The sequence below is a fragment of the Hydra viridissima genome, unplaced genomic scaffold (genome assembly GCF_058129835.1).
Source record: "Hydra viridissima isolate aposymbiotic clone 2 unplaced genomic scaffold, HvirCarnegie_v1 scaffold_9, whole genome shotgun sequence".
NCBI lineage: Eukaryota > Metazoa > Cnidaria > Hydrozoa > Anthoathecata > Hydridae > Hydra > Hydra viridissima.
In genome coordinates, this window is record NW_028324308.1 from 12,592,216 (window position 1) to 12,607,182 (window position 14,967).

Genomic DNA, 14,967 nt, shown 5'->3' on the forward strand with positions numbered 1-14,967 from the left:
TTGCTAAGCTTTTCAGTTATTTCATAAGTCGTCACAGAAAGGTTCGGTGGCTAGAAAAACTTAATTTTACCATAATCTTCTATGTTTTTGATACGAACAAGTTTGCATCAGTTCAATAAAAAGAATTATTTTTTAAGATATAATTTTAAGATTGCTTTTTTTTTCTCATGAGTTTCGTATTATCGAGTATCTTGAAGAGGATGGCTGTGAGATTCAATTCAGCAATGAGGTTATCTATTTGCACCATTTATTTGCACTTTTTTTTGAAACCATAATTAATAAAAAAAACTTTTTTTAAAAAAATTTTTTATTATGTTTATAATTACCTATTCAAATCTCATTAGGTATGTGCTGGTTATAAAAGAGAGATGAGAGATATAAAATTCGTTTTATGAAGCGTGATGCTTCAAAACTAAATGAAAGTTAGGGCTAAAAAATGTTAGAAAATTTTCGTTAATAACCCCCTGGTTTAAAGTATAAGCTTTTAAATAATAATTCCAAATTATTTAAACATTCATTTTAAAAGAAGCGCTTCCATACCCTTTTGTTATTATATAGCGATATTATCCAAACCTCTCGTTCACTGCAACCCCCTCTATTCTCCCTATTATTGAGACTTAAAGCAAAAACAAAAAGAAATTGGAATAATTGTTCAGTTACATACTTTTAACAAATTTTTTAATTTCTTTCTTCAGTTTTAGTTTTGAAGGCGAAATTAGATTTCCTCGTTCAAATTGGAATTTTAAACAGAATTCTATTAGTTAAAACCAAGCACAATGATTTCGTTGCCAACAATCAAGAATTTATTCTCTCTGTTGTTAAGGTGGAGTTTTTGGACAAGTAAAGATCATTTCTTTACTTTTTTCATATGCTGAATAAAATATACAATAAATAAACTTAACATAGTTTAGTGCAAAAAAAAAAAAGTCTTGCAAATATGGACGGTAGTTTTTTTTCTATGAAAACGACTTTTCAACACAAATGACATTTTTTCAATAAAAGTATACTTTTGCTAGTAAATTAATCATGCATAACATTTAAATTGGTTTCAGATTTGTTTTTAATGTTGTTGCTAGAGATAAAAGGATCCATTTTAACTTTGGAAGAAAACAATTTATCTTCTCAATAAGTCATTTTTATTTTCTAAACTTCTGTTAAGTCACTATTAGGCTTAAGATGTTCTAAACCATTTCAACAGAGCACTTTATTTGTCTTGAAATCTCTCGATACCACTGTTTTTGAGTTGCTGAATTAGATTTAAAAAGAATTTTCTCTTTCTGTCCATAATATTACATTTAATTGTTAACAATATTATACTTAATATTCTATTTTAGATCCGTCGTACTTTTGTTTTCATATGTTAATATCAACACAATATTTTGCATTAGTGTATTTCATGTAATACAGTTCTCAAAGAATTTGACCCTAACTAATGTTTTATTGGACTGAATCGTTAAAAAAGTGTCGTCTCCCGGTTGCCAGTTATGCTAAGCTACGCTACTGACATAGAACTCATGTTAAACTTGCCATTATAAATATACAGAATAATATTGTTTAAAACTAGAGTACAATACATGTTTAAAAAGCAATAAAAGTTTGTAAAATTTTAAAATTAAGGAGCATTACTATGGTGTATTTATCATCATTTCCATCAATGTTTATTTTAAAATCTTATTGAACACAATAATAAACTACGATAAATTTGTGTAACAACAATAAACATCAAAATTATCATTTAAAATACCTTTTTGATAAATATGATCTCTATTGCATCGGTTTAACAAGATTACTGCAAATTTTGGGTGTTACTCTTCTCCAAATGGTATCTAATTCTTGTTTAAGTTACTTATTGAACTAATTTGAGCTTTGACTCATCAATTGTTGTTCCAAACCAAAATAAATTTAGTTGGACTAAAATCTGGTAGTTGAGCTGGCTGGGGAATTAAATCTGAATTTTTTTCTGAGCGAGCTGTGTGCCCAGGCTCTAAATCTTGTTGAAACTACCACCATTCGTTTCAATTAATTAGAATACCTGCTGATTGAACCATGCAATTTTCTAGCTTCTCAGTGTAGGTGGGTTGGTTGATTAAAGTTATATAGATGTTATACAAACCTGCTTCATTAAAGCTAATATAACCTTAAATACCAACAATCTTACCGCTAACATACTACCTTGGTACAATAAAGTAGTTACTAAAAAAATTGTAATATTGTTTTTGTGCTCGTGTTTACATGATAATTGAGCTTCCAGATCCTAAATAACTTTAGATGCCACCTGATATTTTATATACTTACAAAGTGTTTCTTTATGAAGTATTTCTGATGCCATTTTAGGAGATTAATCATTTATATGCTGCTTCTATGTTCCTGTACCAGGAACCATTATTTATAGCTATTATCTGTTACTTTTGCTTGATTCACTTACTGCATTTTGTATCTTAAGCTTCAGGTTTTCACATCCAAGAAAAATCTTTGATAAAAGCCCTTTGCAAAAAAATATTTGTCTATAATGAGCTTTTTACATGAGTTTCTATTCAAGAAACTTTTAGATAAGTTTCTTTTCGGGAATTTTCTTTTAAAAACGTTACTGACGTAATGCAATAGTTTAAGGAATTGTAATTTTTCATAAAAATCTGACTTAAAATAAATTTTAATTTATTTTCCTGTAATAGAATATAACATAAAAAATTCTGTCAACGACGGGCCGACCAAGCGTGGGTGCGAATAACGCCCATCTCTATTTGTATTTGTATTTTTTTTTTTTTTCCACTTTTGAAAACTCAATGATCAAACTGATTTTTGAACTGACATCTCGATTTTATCTCTTAAACCTAAATTTACAGAAGCCTTTGATTTTGTTTTAGCAATCTTAGTGGATATTGAAATGTATTTATTAATCAAATGAATTTTTTAAATAAACAGGTTTTCCTGTTTGAAAATGATGGTTACTGACGTAACGCATTTTTGTTTATCAAAAAGTTCTTGCATTTAAAGAAGCAATACATGACGCCAGTTTGTTCTAACAGTCCAAAGTTTAGGATAAACATATATGTGAAAAAAAAAAATCAAATTATTGTAACCCTTATATAGAGAGAGCTATAAAGGTTTGGACACTAATAAAGAAAGATAAATACTTAGTTTTCGAGAGCAAATACAATCTTCAAAAAAATATTGTTAAATATTGGATTTTGAAAACAAGAATTTAGTGGATTTTTTTTCTTTTATCTTTCTGAAAAACGACCATTTGCATAAGCTAATTAAATAAATATCTTCTAGACATTTCTCATGGTGTTGTTAAAAATCAATATGTTTATAGCAATTCATTTAAACTGATTATAGTGTTTTAATGCAGTTGCTAAAATATCAAATAATTGGTTTTTAAAAACTTAGATTCTTAATCGATAAATTTTGTAAGAACTCAGCAAAATTCTGTTTTCTTGTGATGTAACAGCAACTTATTTTAATAAATGCAAGCAAGTACGGCTTCATTTTATATTGACAAATGCAAAAGAAAAATTTACAATTTCTGATTACCAAGTAATAAAGTTTCAAAGAGTTTTTTCAAATGTATTTTTGACCGTTTTTTATGCTATTTTTTTCTCAAAAAACTTCCGTTGTATTAAACTTAAACAAAGGAAAAGTCCAGAACCAACTTTAGGTTTCGTTGTTCACTTGTTGTCACAACTTTTTTCTTGATTCTGGTAAAATTTTACTCGGATCTAGAGATATAAACTTTCTATTTCAAGATTTCTTTTACTCAATCTTCTTGATTTTTAATAAAAATTTATACAATTACAAATATTTTTGAAATAGTTATATTAAAATTGCATTATTTGTTAAAATAAGCCAATTTTAATATAGATATATCAAAATAAAGGAATTTTTTTTTGTCTTACCTGAGCTTTATTTAAAAAGTATTTTTACTTTTGTCAAAAATTTCCAAAGCTGAAGAGTTTTTACAAATGCATAATCAGGGTGAAGCATCTTTTATAATTTATTCCTATGCTTATATCAAATTTTTGAGGAAATAATCATCATTAAAGTACATTAAAATTGCATATTAAGAAATATTAGTAAGATTAAATACTAAGGAGATAAGTTTTAAAAATTCAAAAAAAAAGTTTTCTTGTGGGATTTTACAATTTCTTTGCTGTTAGGATTATCATTTAGAATCTTAAAACATCCTTTGATAAATGTCGCGCATAAATGTTAAATGCTGCTCGAACACAGCAACAAAATGAACAATCCATTTTTCATTTTGAAAATTATTTTTAAATACGTCGGAATTTCGTTCGAAGGAAGATTTTCCGTAAATTTAACGGAGGCTCACTTTTTTACGAACTTTTTTTTTTTTTTTTTAACAATTAGTCAAAATTCTAATGATAAGGTTTCTTAAAGAATAAATTGATAAAATGGAAATAACAGATATTTTTTAATTTTTATAGTTAAGAACTCACTTTTATAATTATTTATTTCAACACCACCAAACAAAAAAAAAATACCTTTTAAAACATGCAAAACACGAAACAATTTTTTTTTTAAATTAACAAAATGAAAATCTTCAGAGTAAAATATTCTTTAGATTGTAAACACATAAAGGATTTTTTTTTATTGAAGATGAAAATTTGGCTTGTTTTATCAAACACTGTTGTAAATTTATTTAAAAAGATATTAGCCTAAAATATGAGACTTTTTTAACACTTTGAAAAAGCAAATGGAATTTAACATTACAGCGAATAAAATATCAAATAGTCCTCTCTATCGATGAGACCTTATCCATTTGTGTTACTCCAAACTTAAAAAAACAATAAGTAACTATCAAAACTAAATTTTCAAAAGGTTTTTTTAAGTTTTTTTTTGTGTTAAAAGAACTAATAAAGCTCTATATTTTTGAAACATATCAAAGATGTCCGTTCCCTCCAAAATTAAAGGCAGTTCTAAAAAAAAAAATAATAGTGGTGATATTCTTCTATCCATACTTGACTTGTTAGCTTAAAAAATAACAGTTATTATAGGTTATTATATATTTATAACAAAATTCTATCTTAAAGATAGAATTTTGTAACAAATATATAATTTATCTTGAGCATTAAAACAATGTTTCCCACTTTATGGCCCCTGCGTAGGATAGAAACAATTTTAAATTTTTATCAAAAAGATGTTTAAATCCCCAGAAAAAATATTACAGCAAATAATTTGGATTTAACTTCTTTTACCCATTTTATTTATTTTATCTTTTACCTGATTTTCCAAAGCAGGTTTTTTTTTTAGATAAGTAGTATTGATATAGAATGGAATAAAACTTTCAATAACAAATAATGAAAAATGATTTGCAACTGTATTTGATCAAATTCAAATTATAAATTGATCTTTACAATTAATATTAGCACCTAAATAAAGCAAACTACCGACAAAATAATTAAAAACGCAAACATTATTTGAACAATCTGTCCAGCTTTGATTGCTTTTTCATGTATAAAAAGGAGAGATTGATGATATGAATCACTTGGATTTCATCGAGATTCATATCATCAATGTAAGTAAAATTTGATCTTTTATTCAGATTCAAAGTCAGAATTTTAATACCTTTGTAAAATTATTTTGCTTGCCTTAAGATGAAGATTACTATTGTTATTGCTTCGCTCTTGTTGGTGAGCTTCTCGTCATCCGCATCCACTGATCTCGATGATTGTGAGTTGCTCTTTAGCAAAGAGGTAAAGAGTAACTTACTTTATTTAAAATCTTTTGTTTTGCTGATAAAAATACTACAAAAGACTTTGATTTGTTGCTTTTTATTTAAATTTATTATAAAGGTATGTGCAGCTTATAAAAGTCTTGATGATGAAATCTCGAGTGAAGTTAGACGTGAAGCAAGAGATGTTGATGAGGCTACCCAAGAGTTCTTAAAAAACGGTAGTATATTCAAAAAAGACCTTTTCTCTTACACAATTAACTAGTGAACTTGCTGAAAATAAATGATTTTATTGTGTTAACTTATCTCTTGCAATAAAATTGAATTCGTCTATAATGCTGCATAGGTGTGTGTCTATACATCTATTATACGTATGTCTTACTTTTTTCTGTTTAAGCACTGAAAGCAAAATTAGACTTCTTGGTAAGCCTTGGTATATTACAAAGAGTACCGTTTATTGGACAGTTTATCCACGATATGGTTGCTAACGATCCAGAAGGCGTTGCTAACGCTTTAAAGGGTGGAATTTTTGGCCTCATCCAAATTGGTCAAAAAATCATTGGAAGGGCTCTTCAAGGATAAATTATTTTTAATAAATGATGGAATATATTTATAATAAAATGAGAACAATAAATGTATTTTTTTTTGAACCAGTTCCTAAATAAAGTCAAAAATCTTAGAATGAAAAAATTGTTTTGTTTTAGGAAAAAGGTTCGTAAGATAAAGCATCCATTTAAAAGATTGACTTTCAACAAAAATTCTTTTAACATTTATCTTTTCATCAAGTTTCTTAAAAAAAAGATTTAAGATTAATCTAACTTTTTAAATAAAAATGCTCAAAAGTCTTCAAGAATTCTTAATATTTCAGTAATTCTTATCATAAATCCCAATTCAGATGTAATCATCAGATATTTTTATCGCACCAAATCAACAAAACTTTCGTTGAGCACGTTTACATAGCATTTCATGTCGGGGAGAAATGAAATATTTCCATTTCGGTCTTTAATAAAACACACATATCTGTTTACATTCACTTGGCGAAATGAAATTCGTTTTGGCGAGAGCTTCATTTTTATCATGTAAACAGTTTTTAATCGAAACGCGCATGCTTAAAATTTACATGATAGTCACATTAGTTTTTCTTTAAGCCGTTGCTACTTGAAGCGCAATGCGCTCTATGCAGCCATATGCTACTCGGAGCCCAATACTTTTTACGCATGCGCTAAAGTTTTTTTTTTTTTTAATCTTGTTGATGTTATCCCTATCCCTATCCCTATCCCTATCCCTATCCCTATCCCTATCCCTATCCCTATCCCTATCCCTATCCCTATCCCTATCCCTATCCCTATCCCTATCCCTATCCCTATCCCTATCCCTATCCCTATCCCTATCCCTATCCCTATCCCTATCCCTATCCCTATCCCTATCCCTATCCCTATCCCTATCCCTATCCCTATCCCTATCCCTATCCCTATCCCTATCCCTATCCCTATCCCTATCCCTATCCCTATCCCTATCCCTATCCCTATCCCTATCCCTATCCCTATCCCTATCCCTATCCCTATCCCTATCCCTATCCCTATCCCTATCCCTATCCCTATCCCTATCCCTATCCCTATCCCTATCCCTATCCCTATCCCTATCCCTATCCCTATCCCTATCCCTATCCCTATCCCTATCCTTCGTAGAGCGCATTGCGCTCTACGAAGACACTTCGTTTTCTTTAACGCAGTATTGGTTAATTTCAAACAATCGAAAAATTTTATTGTGATGTAATATTGTCACATTTGACGCGCGAAACTACTTGAAATAAATAATGGACGATTTAAGTTGCAATTTTCCAAAAAGATTTTCAAAAGGTAATATAAATTATTATTGTTATCATTAAGTATAGTTTAAATACTGCACTAAAATATGAAAAGTAAAATTTTTACGTAAATAAGCTCTTTATAATTACAATTCTATGTCTAGCTACATTTGTTATATAGTATTATTTTATTTCTAATTACTAAATAACAATCTATATACAAACATGGGCGCTGTCAGGATTTTTTACAAGGCTGGGGGGGGGGGGGGGATAAAATTCAACAGTGACATTTCAAAAACTACATTAATGCATCATTAATCAAGTCAATTTATTAGACCAGTGACAACAGAAAATTAAAGAAAATGTAAAAATAAAAACACAAGAATTGAATGATTGTTTATTAGTTATTCAGTATTTTAGTTTATTAGTTCAGTATTTTAGTTTATTATTCAGTTTATTAGTTATTAGTTATTCAGTAAATAGAAGTTGTAGTCGTCTGCGTTCACTGCCAAACTTATTTACAATTAGTTCCATAAATTCAGTTTTTCTGTAGCGTATTTTTTCACGATGCACGCTCAGCATGCAAACCCCAGACAAACGCTCATAATGCTAATGGTAAATTATACCTAATAATGCTAAATTATATAATAATAAAATGATTAGATAATAAACATTAAATGATTTGTTAAATACAAATTAGACATATTCCAAAAAACAAAACAAAAATTAAAATACAGCAGGTTAATGCAAGTTAATCAAATTAAATATATATAATCATAGCAGACGAGAGAAATTTATCCTACACCATCACACTACTTCCACTATGTTTTACAGTTAGTACCTACCACTCACCGTTCTATTATCCTTTCATTAACAGGCACATTAATAACCTTTTATTGCAACTTCCTAACCTAAATTCAAAAAGAGAACAAAATAAAGCTTAAAATTGATAGATTACACAGAAAGGTTTTGACCATCAGGTCCTAAAGTTAAACTAGTAAACTAGTAAAAGATTCTTGGAGTACTAATAGATATTATTTTATTCAAATGCAAATCCTTTTTGATATAAACAAGGTTCTGACGGCAGTTCACTCAAAAAAAAAAAAAAAAAACCTCCAAAAGGTCGAGATGCTCAAGATGTTCCTACTTCTTCTTCTTTTTTTTTTTTGTTCTTTTTTCTTTAGAATTTAGCGAACAAGAGTATACATAAAGCAACGCAAAATTTTACTTAAAATATTTAAGTTTATAATGTAAACAACTTTTCTCAATATTTTTTTGAAATTCATACATCAAATTAGTTGCGAAATTATACATGCACTAACCCTAATAAATGCAACTTCAAATGTCACTTTTTTTTTGTTTTGATCTTATTGTAAACTTATCAAAATATGGTCAACCTTTTCTTTTTATCAAATTTTGGTAAATGTTTTGCATAGTGTTTCTACGATGAGCGCCTACTCATTTAAAATAATATTATTGTTTTTATTATGAAATTTATTGTTTCAGGCAATTATAAAGCAACTTTTCATGGGGTTGTCTCTTGAAGTATGTTTAGAGTCGTCTTTGCAAAAGTAAAAATTATGTTAAAATCCAAATTTTTAGGCACACAATAAACTTTGATCAGTAAAAATAACAAGTTTCCCAGAATGATTTGTGTTTTTGGAAAATTCGCTTTTTTGATATAGTTTGCTAATAAATGGTTTATTTCTAGCCACTCGGTTCACACATTTCATATAAAATGGTCTCAATAATGAACTTAAAATATATACATTTTTTTTCTCGTATCCTATATTTATATTTATCAGTTTCTCATTTCTAAAGTAAAAGAAAAAGTCTTGGGGAGTTTTTAAAATTAAAGCACGTTTACAAGGAATTTCATTTCGGGCGAAACAAAAGTTAAAGTGGTAGCGGAATGAAAATCGTAATTGTTCACATGAGTTTTGATTTCGGACGAAATAAAAAATATATTCATTTCGGGGTGGCCATAGTAAAGTGGTCCGTAAAGTTTAACTAAGCGCACATTTCAAGCTTTATTTCAGCGGTGTTAGAGTTATTGAAAGCTTGAAATCAATGTCTTTTAAATTTATTGTAGAACGTGGTTCCTCTTCCTCTGATTCACAACAATAATTTGATGTACTCGTCTCAGTACATAACCTTTTGCTTAGGTTGCTCAACTTACTAAAAGAAGAAAAGGAATGCAGTAAAACTTAATTGATGAGATATCGAAATAAAATCTTTTAACAGTTAAAAGAAATTTTGTGAATATTTCGATATCTCATCAATTTAACTCATTTATAGTTTACTCACCGTAATGTAAATGACTACAGTTTAAATGAAATATTACTATCAAATGCAATAACTTCCACGATGGCGGAAGCTTTTTTATAAAGGCATATTTTATATTTTAAAAAAAGATGTTTGAATGAAAGTTTTAAAAAAAATATGATAGAAATAAATCATAGAAAAATAAAAAAGGAACAAATAGAAAAAAACAATAGATAAAGGAGAAGTATAGAAACCAAAAACTAGAAAGGAAGAAAAAAAAAGGAAAGTAAATGAAATAATAATAATAATAATAAAAAAAAGAAATCGAATTACAATAACAAAGTTCTTACGCAAACAAATAAACTTCGAACTAACGAAGAAAGAATTGGATACAGTGATCGAATTTTTTAAATTATTTTTCAATTTGTCAGTTTCATTTACTTTTTTATGCTGTTGTTTTTTTTGTTTGTTGGCAAAATGTTTCTTGTTTGTAATGTATTACTTTTTTTTTTCCAATTTATTGTGTTATATTCATTTTAATAATACTATTACCTTGTGGTTTTTGCTAGCTAAATGTTTGTTATTATAATTATATACATAGCCGCCAAGAATGAGGGGGGGGGGGGGGAATAATAGAGCGGTGAGTGGTACTAACTGTAAAACATAGTGGAAGTAGTGTGATGGTGTAGGATAACTTTGATGGTAATTATATTGGTGGTACTTTTAAAAAAGATGGAATAGTAACAAAAGAAATGTATTTGGGGATATTAAAAAATCCCGCCATTCCTTAAAGAGGTTGGATAATTAGAGAACAAATCATTTTTTTAAGAATATAATAACCAAAAGCATTCTTCAAAACTATGTACTCGATTAAAATAGAAAATGATAAAATAATTGAAAGAATAATTTGGCTTCCCTGATTACCCAATTTTTCCCCAATTGAAATTGTGAGGGATGAATTGTCAGGGATGAATTGTGAGGGATGAATTGTGAGGGATGAATTAGACAGAAACGTCAAAAAGATTAATTTCCAAGAGTGAAAAAAATGCGGCAAAAAAACTTATGAGTGGCATAAAATAGACTATTATAAACAGGAAAATTTGTAATGCAGAATGTCACAAAAGTTAAAGCGGATATTGCATGTAAAGGTAGCTACAAAGATGAGAACAATTTTCAAATGAAATGAACTAACTTTTCATGCAACTTTAGTTAATAGTAATACAGCAAATATTTCAAGTGATTTTCTTTTTTAATTTTTTCCCCTCATTTATAAATGAAAGTGTTATTTGAATTATTATAGAGGAGGCGTACATTTTTCAAACAATATACTTTCAAAAAATAAACGTATCAACTGAATTAAATCAAAAGTTGTTCTGCAAAAATAGAATTTACTTTGGGAGTGTTATATTAAGCTGACGGTACGCAGATGATCTCTTGATGACGTCGAAAACTCTCTCTAGAATGTTTGCTGACAGCAGCAAACTATTCAAGCATTGAAAATGCTTCAGGACAAACCAAGTCTCAATTAACGCAAGCAAAAAAGCTTCACTATTATGTTCACTCAATGAAAGACAACAAATTTTTAAAAAATCTCTCAATGATAGAAAATACTGAAATTAGTCGTGATCATGTGACCAACTTTCTTGCTTATTTATAGATAAAAAATATTATGTTACCTATGCAATATATTTATAGATAATAAATATATTGCATAGGTAACAAAAATAAATATATTGCATAGGTAACAAAAAGTGTAGACATACAATACCACAACATGTTTAAACAGCCACAGCTAAAGCAAATTTTTCTTGATTTGTCCAAAAGAAGAAAAATAACAAGCATCAATTTAAATTATTTTTTGTTTTAGGGTTTTACGTGAAGTGTCGAAAAAACGATATTCTAATTTACATTACACAATATAAAAAAGTTTAGCGCAATATTGTAGCATAGCTAAAAATATCAAAGGCTTGTATTCATCGTGCGATACAGCTGTACAGGTAAAGTAGAAGTCATAAAGATCTTTTTCGGTTAGGAAGACCAAAAGCTACAACAACAAGAGAAGAGTCTTTATTGTTGTAGCCAGCAAATAAAATGGGCAACTTCATAGCACCAGAAATCGCCTCTAAGTGATACACTGGCATAACTTTAACTCTTACTACAATTAAAAGACTCTTATCTGTTTGACCGATTTTCTCTCAAATAACCCTTACTTTACCCCTAAAAATAAGAAAAAGATTTTAATGGGTTCACCATGAATAGTGAATAGAATACTTTGAAAGAGTGTTTTTGAGTGACGTATCGAAGTTCAAAATTCATGGTTACGATTAATTGATGCTGGATTAATTTTCCAGTAGGATAATAATCCCAATCATAACTACAAATCATGCAGAGGTTTCGAACGAAAAGCAGGTGAAAATGTTTAAAGAATATGATTTGGCCTCTACAAACCCTTGATATTGAATTTCTATGGGACAGCAGGACAGAGATACCCGTGACAGGTGTTCGTCATCAAATACGGGTATTTAAAATATCTTGAAAGATAGCCGTGACGATATATCATTTGAAATCATAAACAATTTAGTGGCTCGATTGCCCTTACTTGTAAAAAAATAAATCAAAAGGGTGTTTTTTTATGAAAAACATGTCTTGACATATCTTTATTTAAATCTTGTAATACCCCTTTTTATTTTGTGTTTTTTAGTTTATCACGTTATCGCATAAGTCAAATAAAGCTTAAAAAAAGTTTTGTTTGATTTTGTTAATTGTTAATTTATTTGTTAGCCTTCATATTTTTTTATAATGGTCTCAAAAATTTAGCCGTCAGTGTAGTCGGCTCAAGTGAAAATCGACGGTTTCTATTATGCTTTCACAACCGAAAAAATAGTGAAACAAAAGTTGACAGACTTTGAGCTGCAGTTTGCGAATGTAATCGCATCCACTTACTAAGGTGCTGCAGTAATGAAAAAATATGGACGTATTGACACATGCCATTTGTAATCTCTCTAATTCACATTTTACAAGTCTGTTTCGGGCTTTTTTTTAAAACAAAATTACTTGTTGGTTAAAGGCAAAAAAGGATATATTAGTGTTGCTTAAAATCAGGTGGGATGGGTGCTTACCATTAGCATCCCAATTTTGATCGCCCTAATAATTACATGTTACGTTTGAAATTTTAAGATTTTGGAACTTTTTTGTTTTTTTTTGAAAACTCCTTAGCTGTATAAGTTAATGCTAATTTATGCAACATATGCAACAAATGGCATACAAGCATATCCCCGTTAAGCACTTGGGTTTATTAAAAATAAAAGTATTAACTTTTGAAAGTAAAAAACAACCATCGCCATATTTTTAATAAACTTTTATAACTTCATTTCGCCCTTAGTTGTTGTAAGAGTGAATGAGAGATAATAAAAATTAATTCAACAGCTTTGTAAAAGGCGACCCTTTCCGGAAAAACATATCAAATTGTCCTTCTTTCGCTTTTAATGAGATATTTTCAGTCTTTAATGAGATATTTTCATTCTTTGTATTTTTTCAGTTATAGAAGAACTTAAATAGGATTTAGTCCGTGAAATTCAACTCCAGGAATGTGGAAGGAAAATACACATTTAGTTTATTTTAAGATTTCCACATTCCATACTTGCTTCAAACTTCACTGTTTCATCACCTGCGTTGAACACAGAGGTTTTGGTAATAAAAACTCTTTCAAGTTTAAAGTGATACTGATTACATACAAAGTGATACTGATTACACACAAAAAAAATCAAAACCAAATGTTTAATTAGCTTTTCCAGGTTTGTTTAGATACATTTTCAATAAATTGATGAATAGAATAACACAAAACCACTTGATGCGTTTTTGAGTTGGTTCAAGAAACTTCAAAGTAAGTATACTTTCATTCTAAGCATTCTGCTTTTCTTTAAGATGAATTATTTTATTTCTTTTAAAGACTCGGAACGGTATTTTCTAGTAATACGATGAAAATGAGATCAAATAAGAAAATTTATCAATATTTGTTTTTATGCTTTATAGATGAAGGTTTTAATTTTGTTTGCCACACTTCTCTTTGCTAATATTACTTTGTCAGCTCCAATTGAAGAAGAGGAATGCGAGTCTCTTTACAGTAGCGAGGTATTTCTTGTTTATGTGCAAATTAATGCCATGACAACTATGATGTTTTTGATGACTATCATGAAAATAAGATGACTATTATAAGATGACTATTATAAGATGACTATCATAAGATGACTATCATAAAATGACTATCATAAGATGACTATCATAAAATGACTATCATAAGATGACTATCATAAGATGACTATCATAAGATGACTATCATAAGATGACTATCAGAAAATGACTATCATAAGATGACTCAGAAGATGACTATCAGAAGATGACTATCATGAAAATGCGTTAACATGAAAAGCAACCATAATGTTTTTAAAAAGAACTTATTTTTTGTAAGGTTTGCGCAGCTTTTAAAAGTGTTGAAGAAGAAATAGAAACTTCCAGCTTTGTATATGCTTATAATGGGTACCAAGATGTCGATTTTCTTACTAACGGTAAGATCATTTTTAGTGTGTTTTTTTCCTTTTTAATTTCATCGATATTTCGAAGGCTTTTTTTAACATTAGAAACTTGTTTATAAGAAAAACTTCTTTCTAATTTTTAAAAAAGTTCCAATAATTTAACAGCTTTAGTCAGCTTTAGTCAGATTGTAACAGTTAACAGTTTTTAAAAATATTTTTACACATAAGAATTTGTATTTACAAATTTAAGGCTTTTTTTACACTTATAAATGTATTTTTTACACTTGTAAGGCTATTTTTTGAACATAAGATTATTAAAAAATAAAATGTAAATGTAAACACAAAACAATAAAATTTTTTTTTTTTTTTTTTTTCACAGCACTCAAAATGAAACTTGATTTTCTCGTTCGAATTGGATTATTGAGCAAAATACCATTAGTCGGTGATAAATTACAGGACTTTGTTGCCAACAACCAAGAGCTTATTGCCTCCGTGGTTAGAGGTGGAATTTCAGGACTCGTAAAGCTTATACCTATGCTTCTTTCATTTGCTGGTTAATGTTACTTATTATTGAAGAAGTAAAACGTTAAAACATTTCTCGTTTTTTTTAAACTTTAAACTTCTTGCGATCCTTAAAAAAATCAAGCTTTCTAAAATTAAGATCTTAAGTC

General features: G+C 28.6%; 2 protein-coding genes across 2 annotated transcripts; both read left to right on the forward strand.

Moving 5' to 3' along the window:
- Positions 1 to 5,446: 5,446 nt before the first annotated feature.
- Positions 5,447 to 6,382, forward strand: LOC145185671 (uncharacterized). Its single transcript, XM_080061649.2, has 4 exons — positions 5,447 to 5,536; positions 5,616 to 5,714; positions 5,814 to 5,913; positions 6,090 to 6,382. The coding sequence occupies exons 1-4, from the start codon at positions 5,498 to 5,500 to the stop codon at positions 6,272 to 6,274; spliced, it is 423 nt and encodes a 140-aa protein (XP_079917775.2). The 5' UTR covers positions 5,447 to 5,497; the 3' UTR covers positions 6,275 to 6,382.
- A 7,155-nt stretch (positions 6,383 to 13,537) lies between these two features.
- On the forward strand, positions 13,538 to 14,890 carry LOC149884115 (uncharacterized). The gene is made up of 4 exons (XM_090099149.1): positions 13,538 to 13,647; positions 13,797 to 13,895; positions 14,233 to 14,329; positions 14,676 to 14,890. Exons 2-4 carry the CDS (start codon positions 13,797 to 13,799, stop codon positions 14,852 to 14,854), a joined length of 375 nt encoding a protein of 124 aa, XP_089955275.1. The 5' UTR covers positions 13,538 to 13,647; the 3' UTR covers positions 14,855 to 14,890.
- Positions 14,891 to 14,967: the final 77 nt, after the last annotated feature.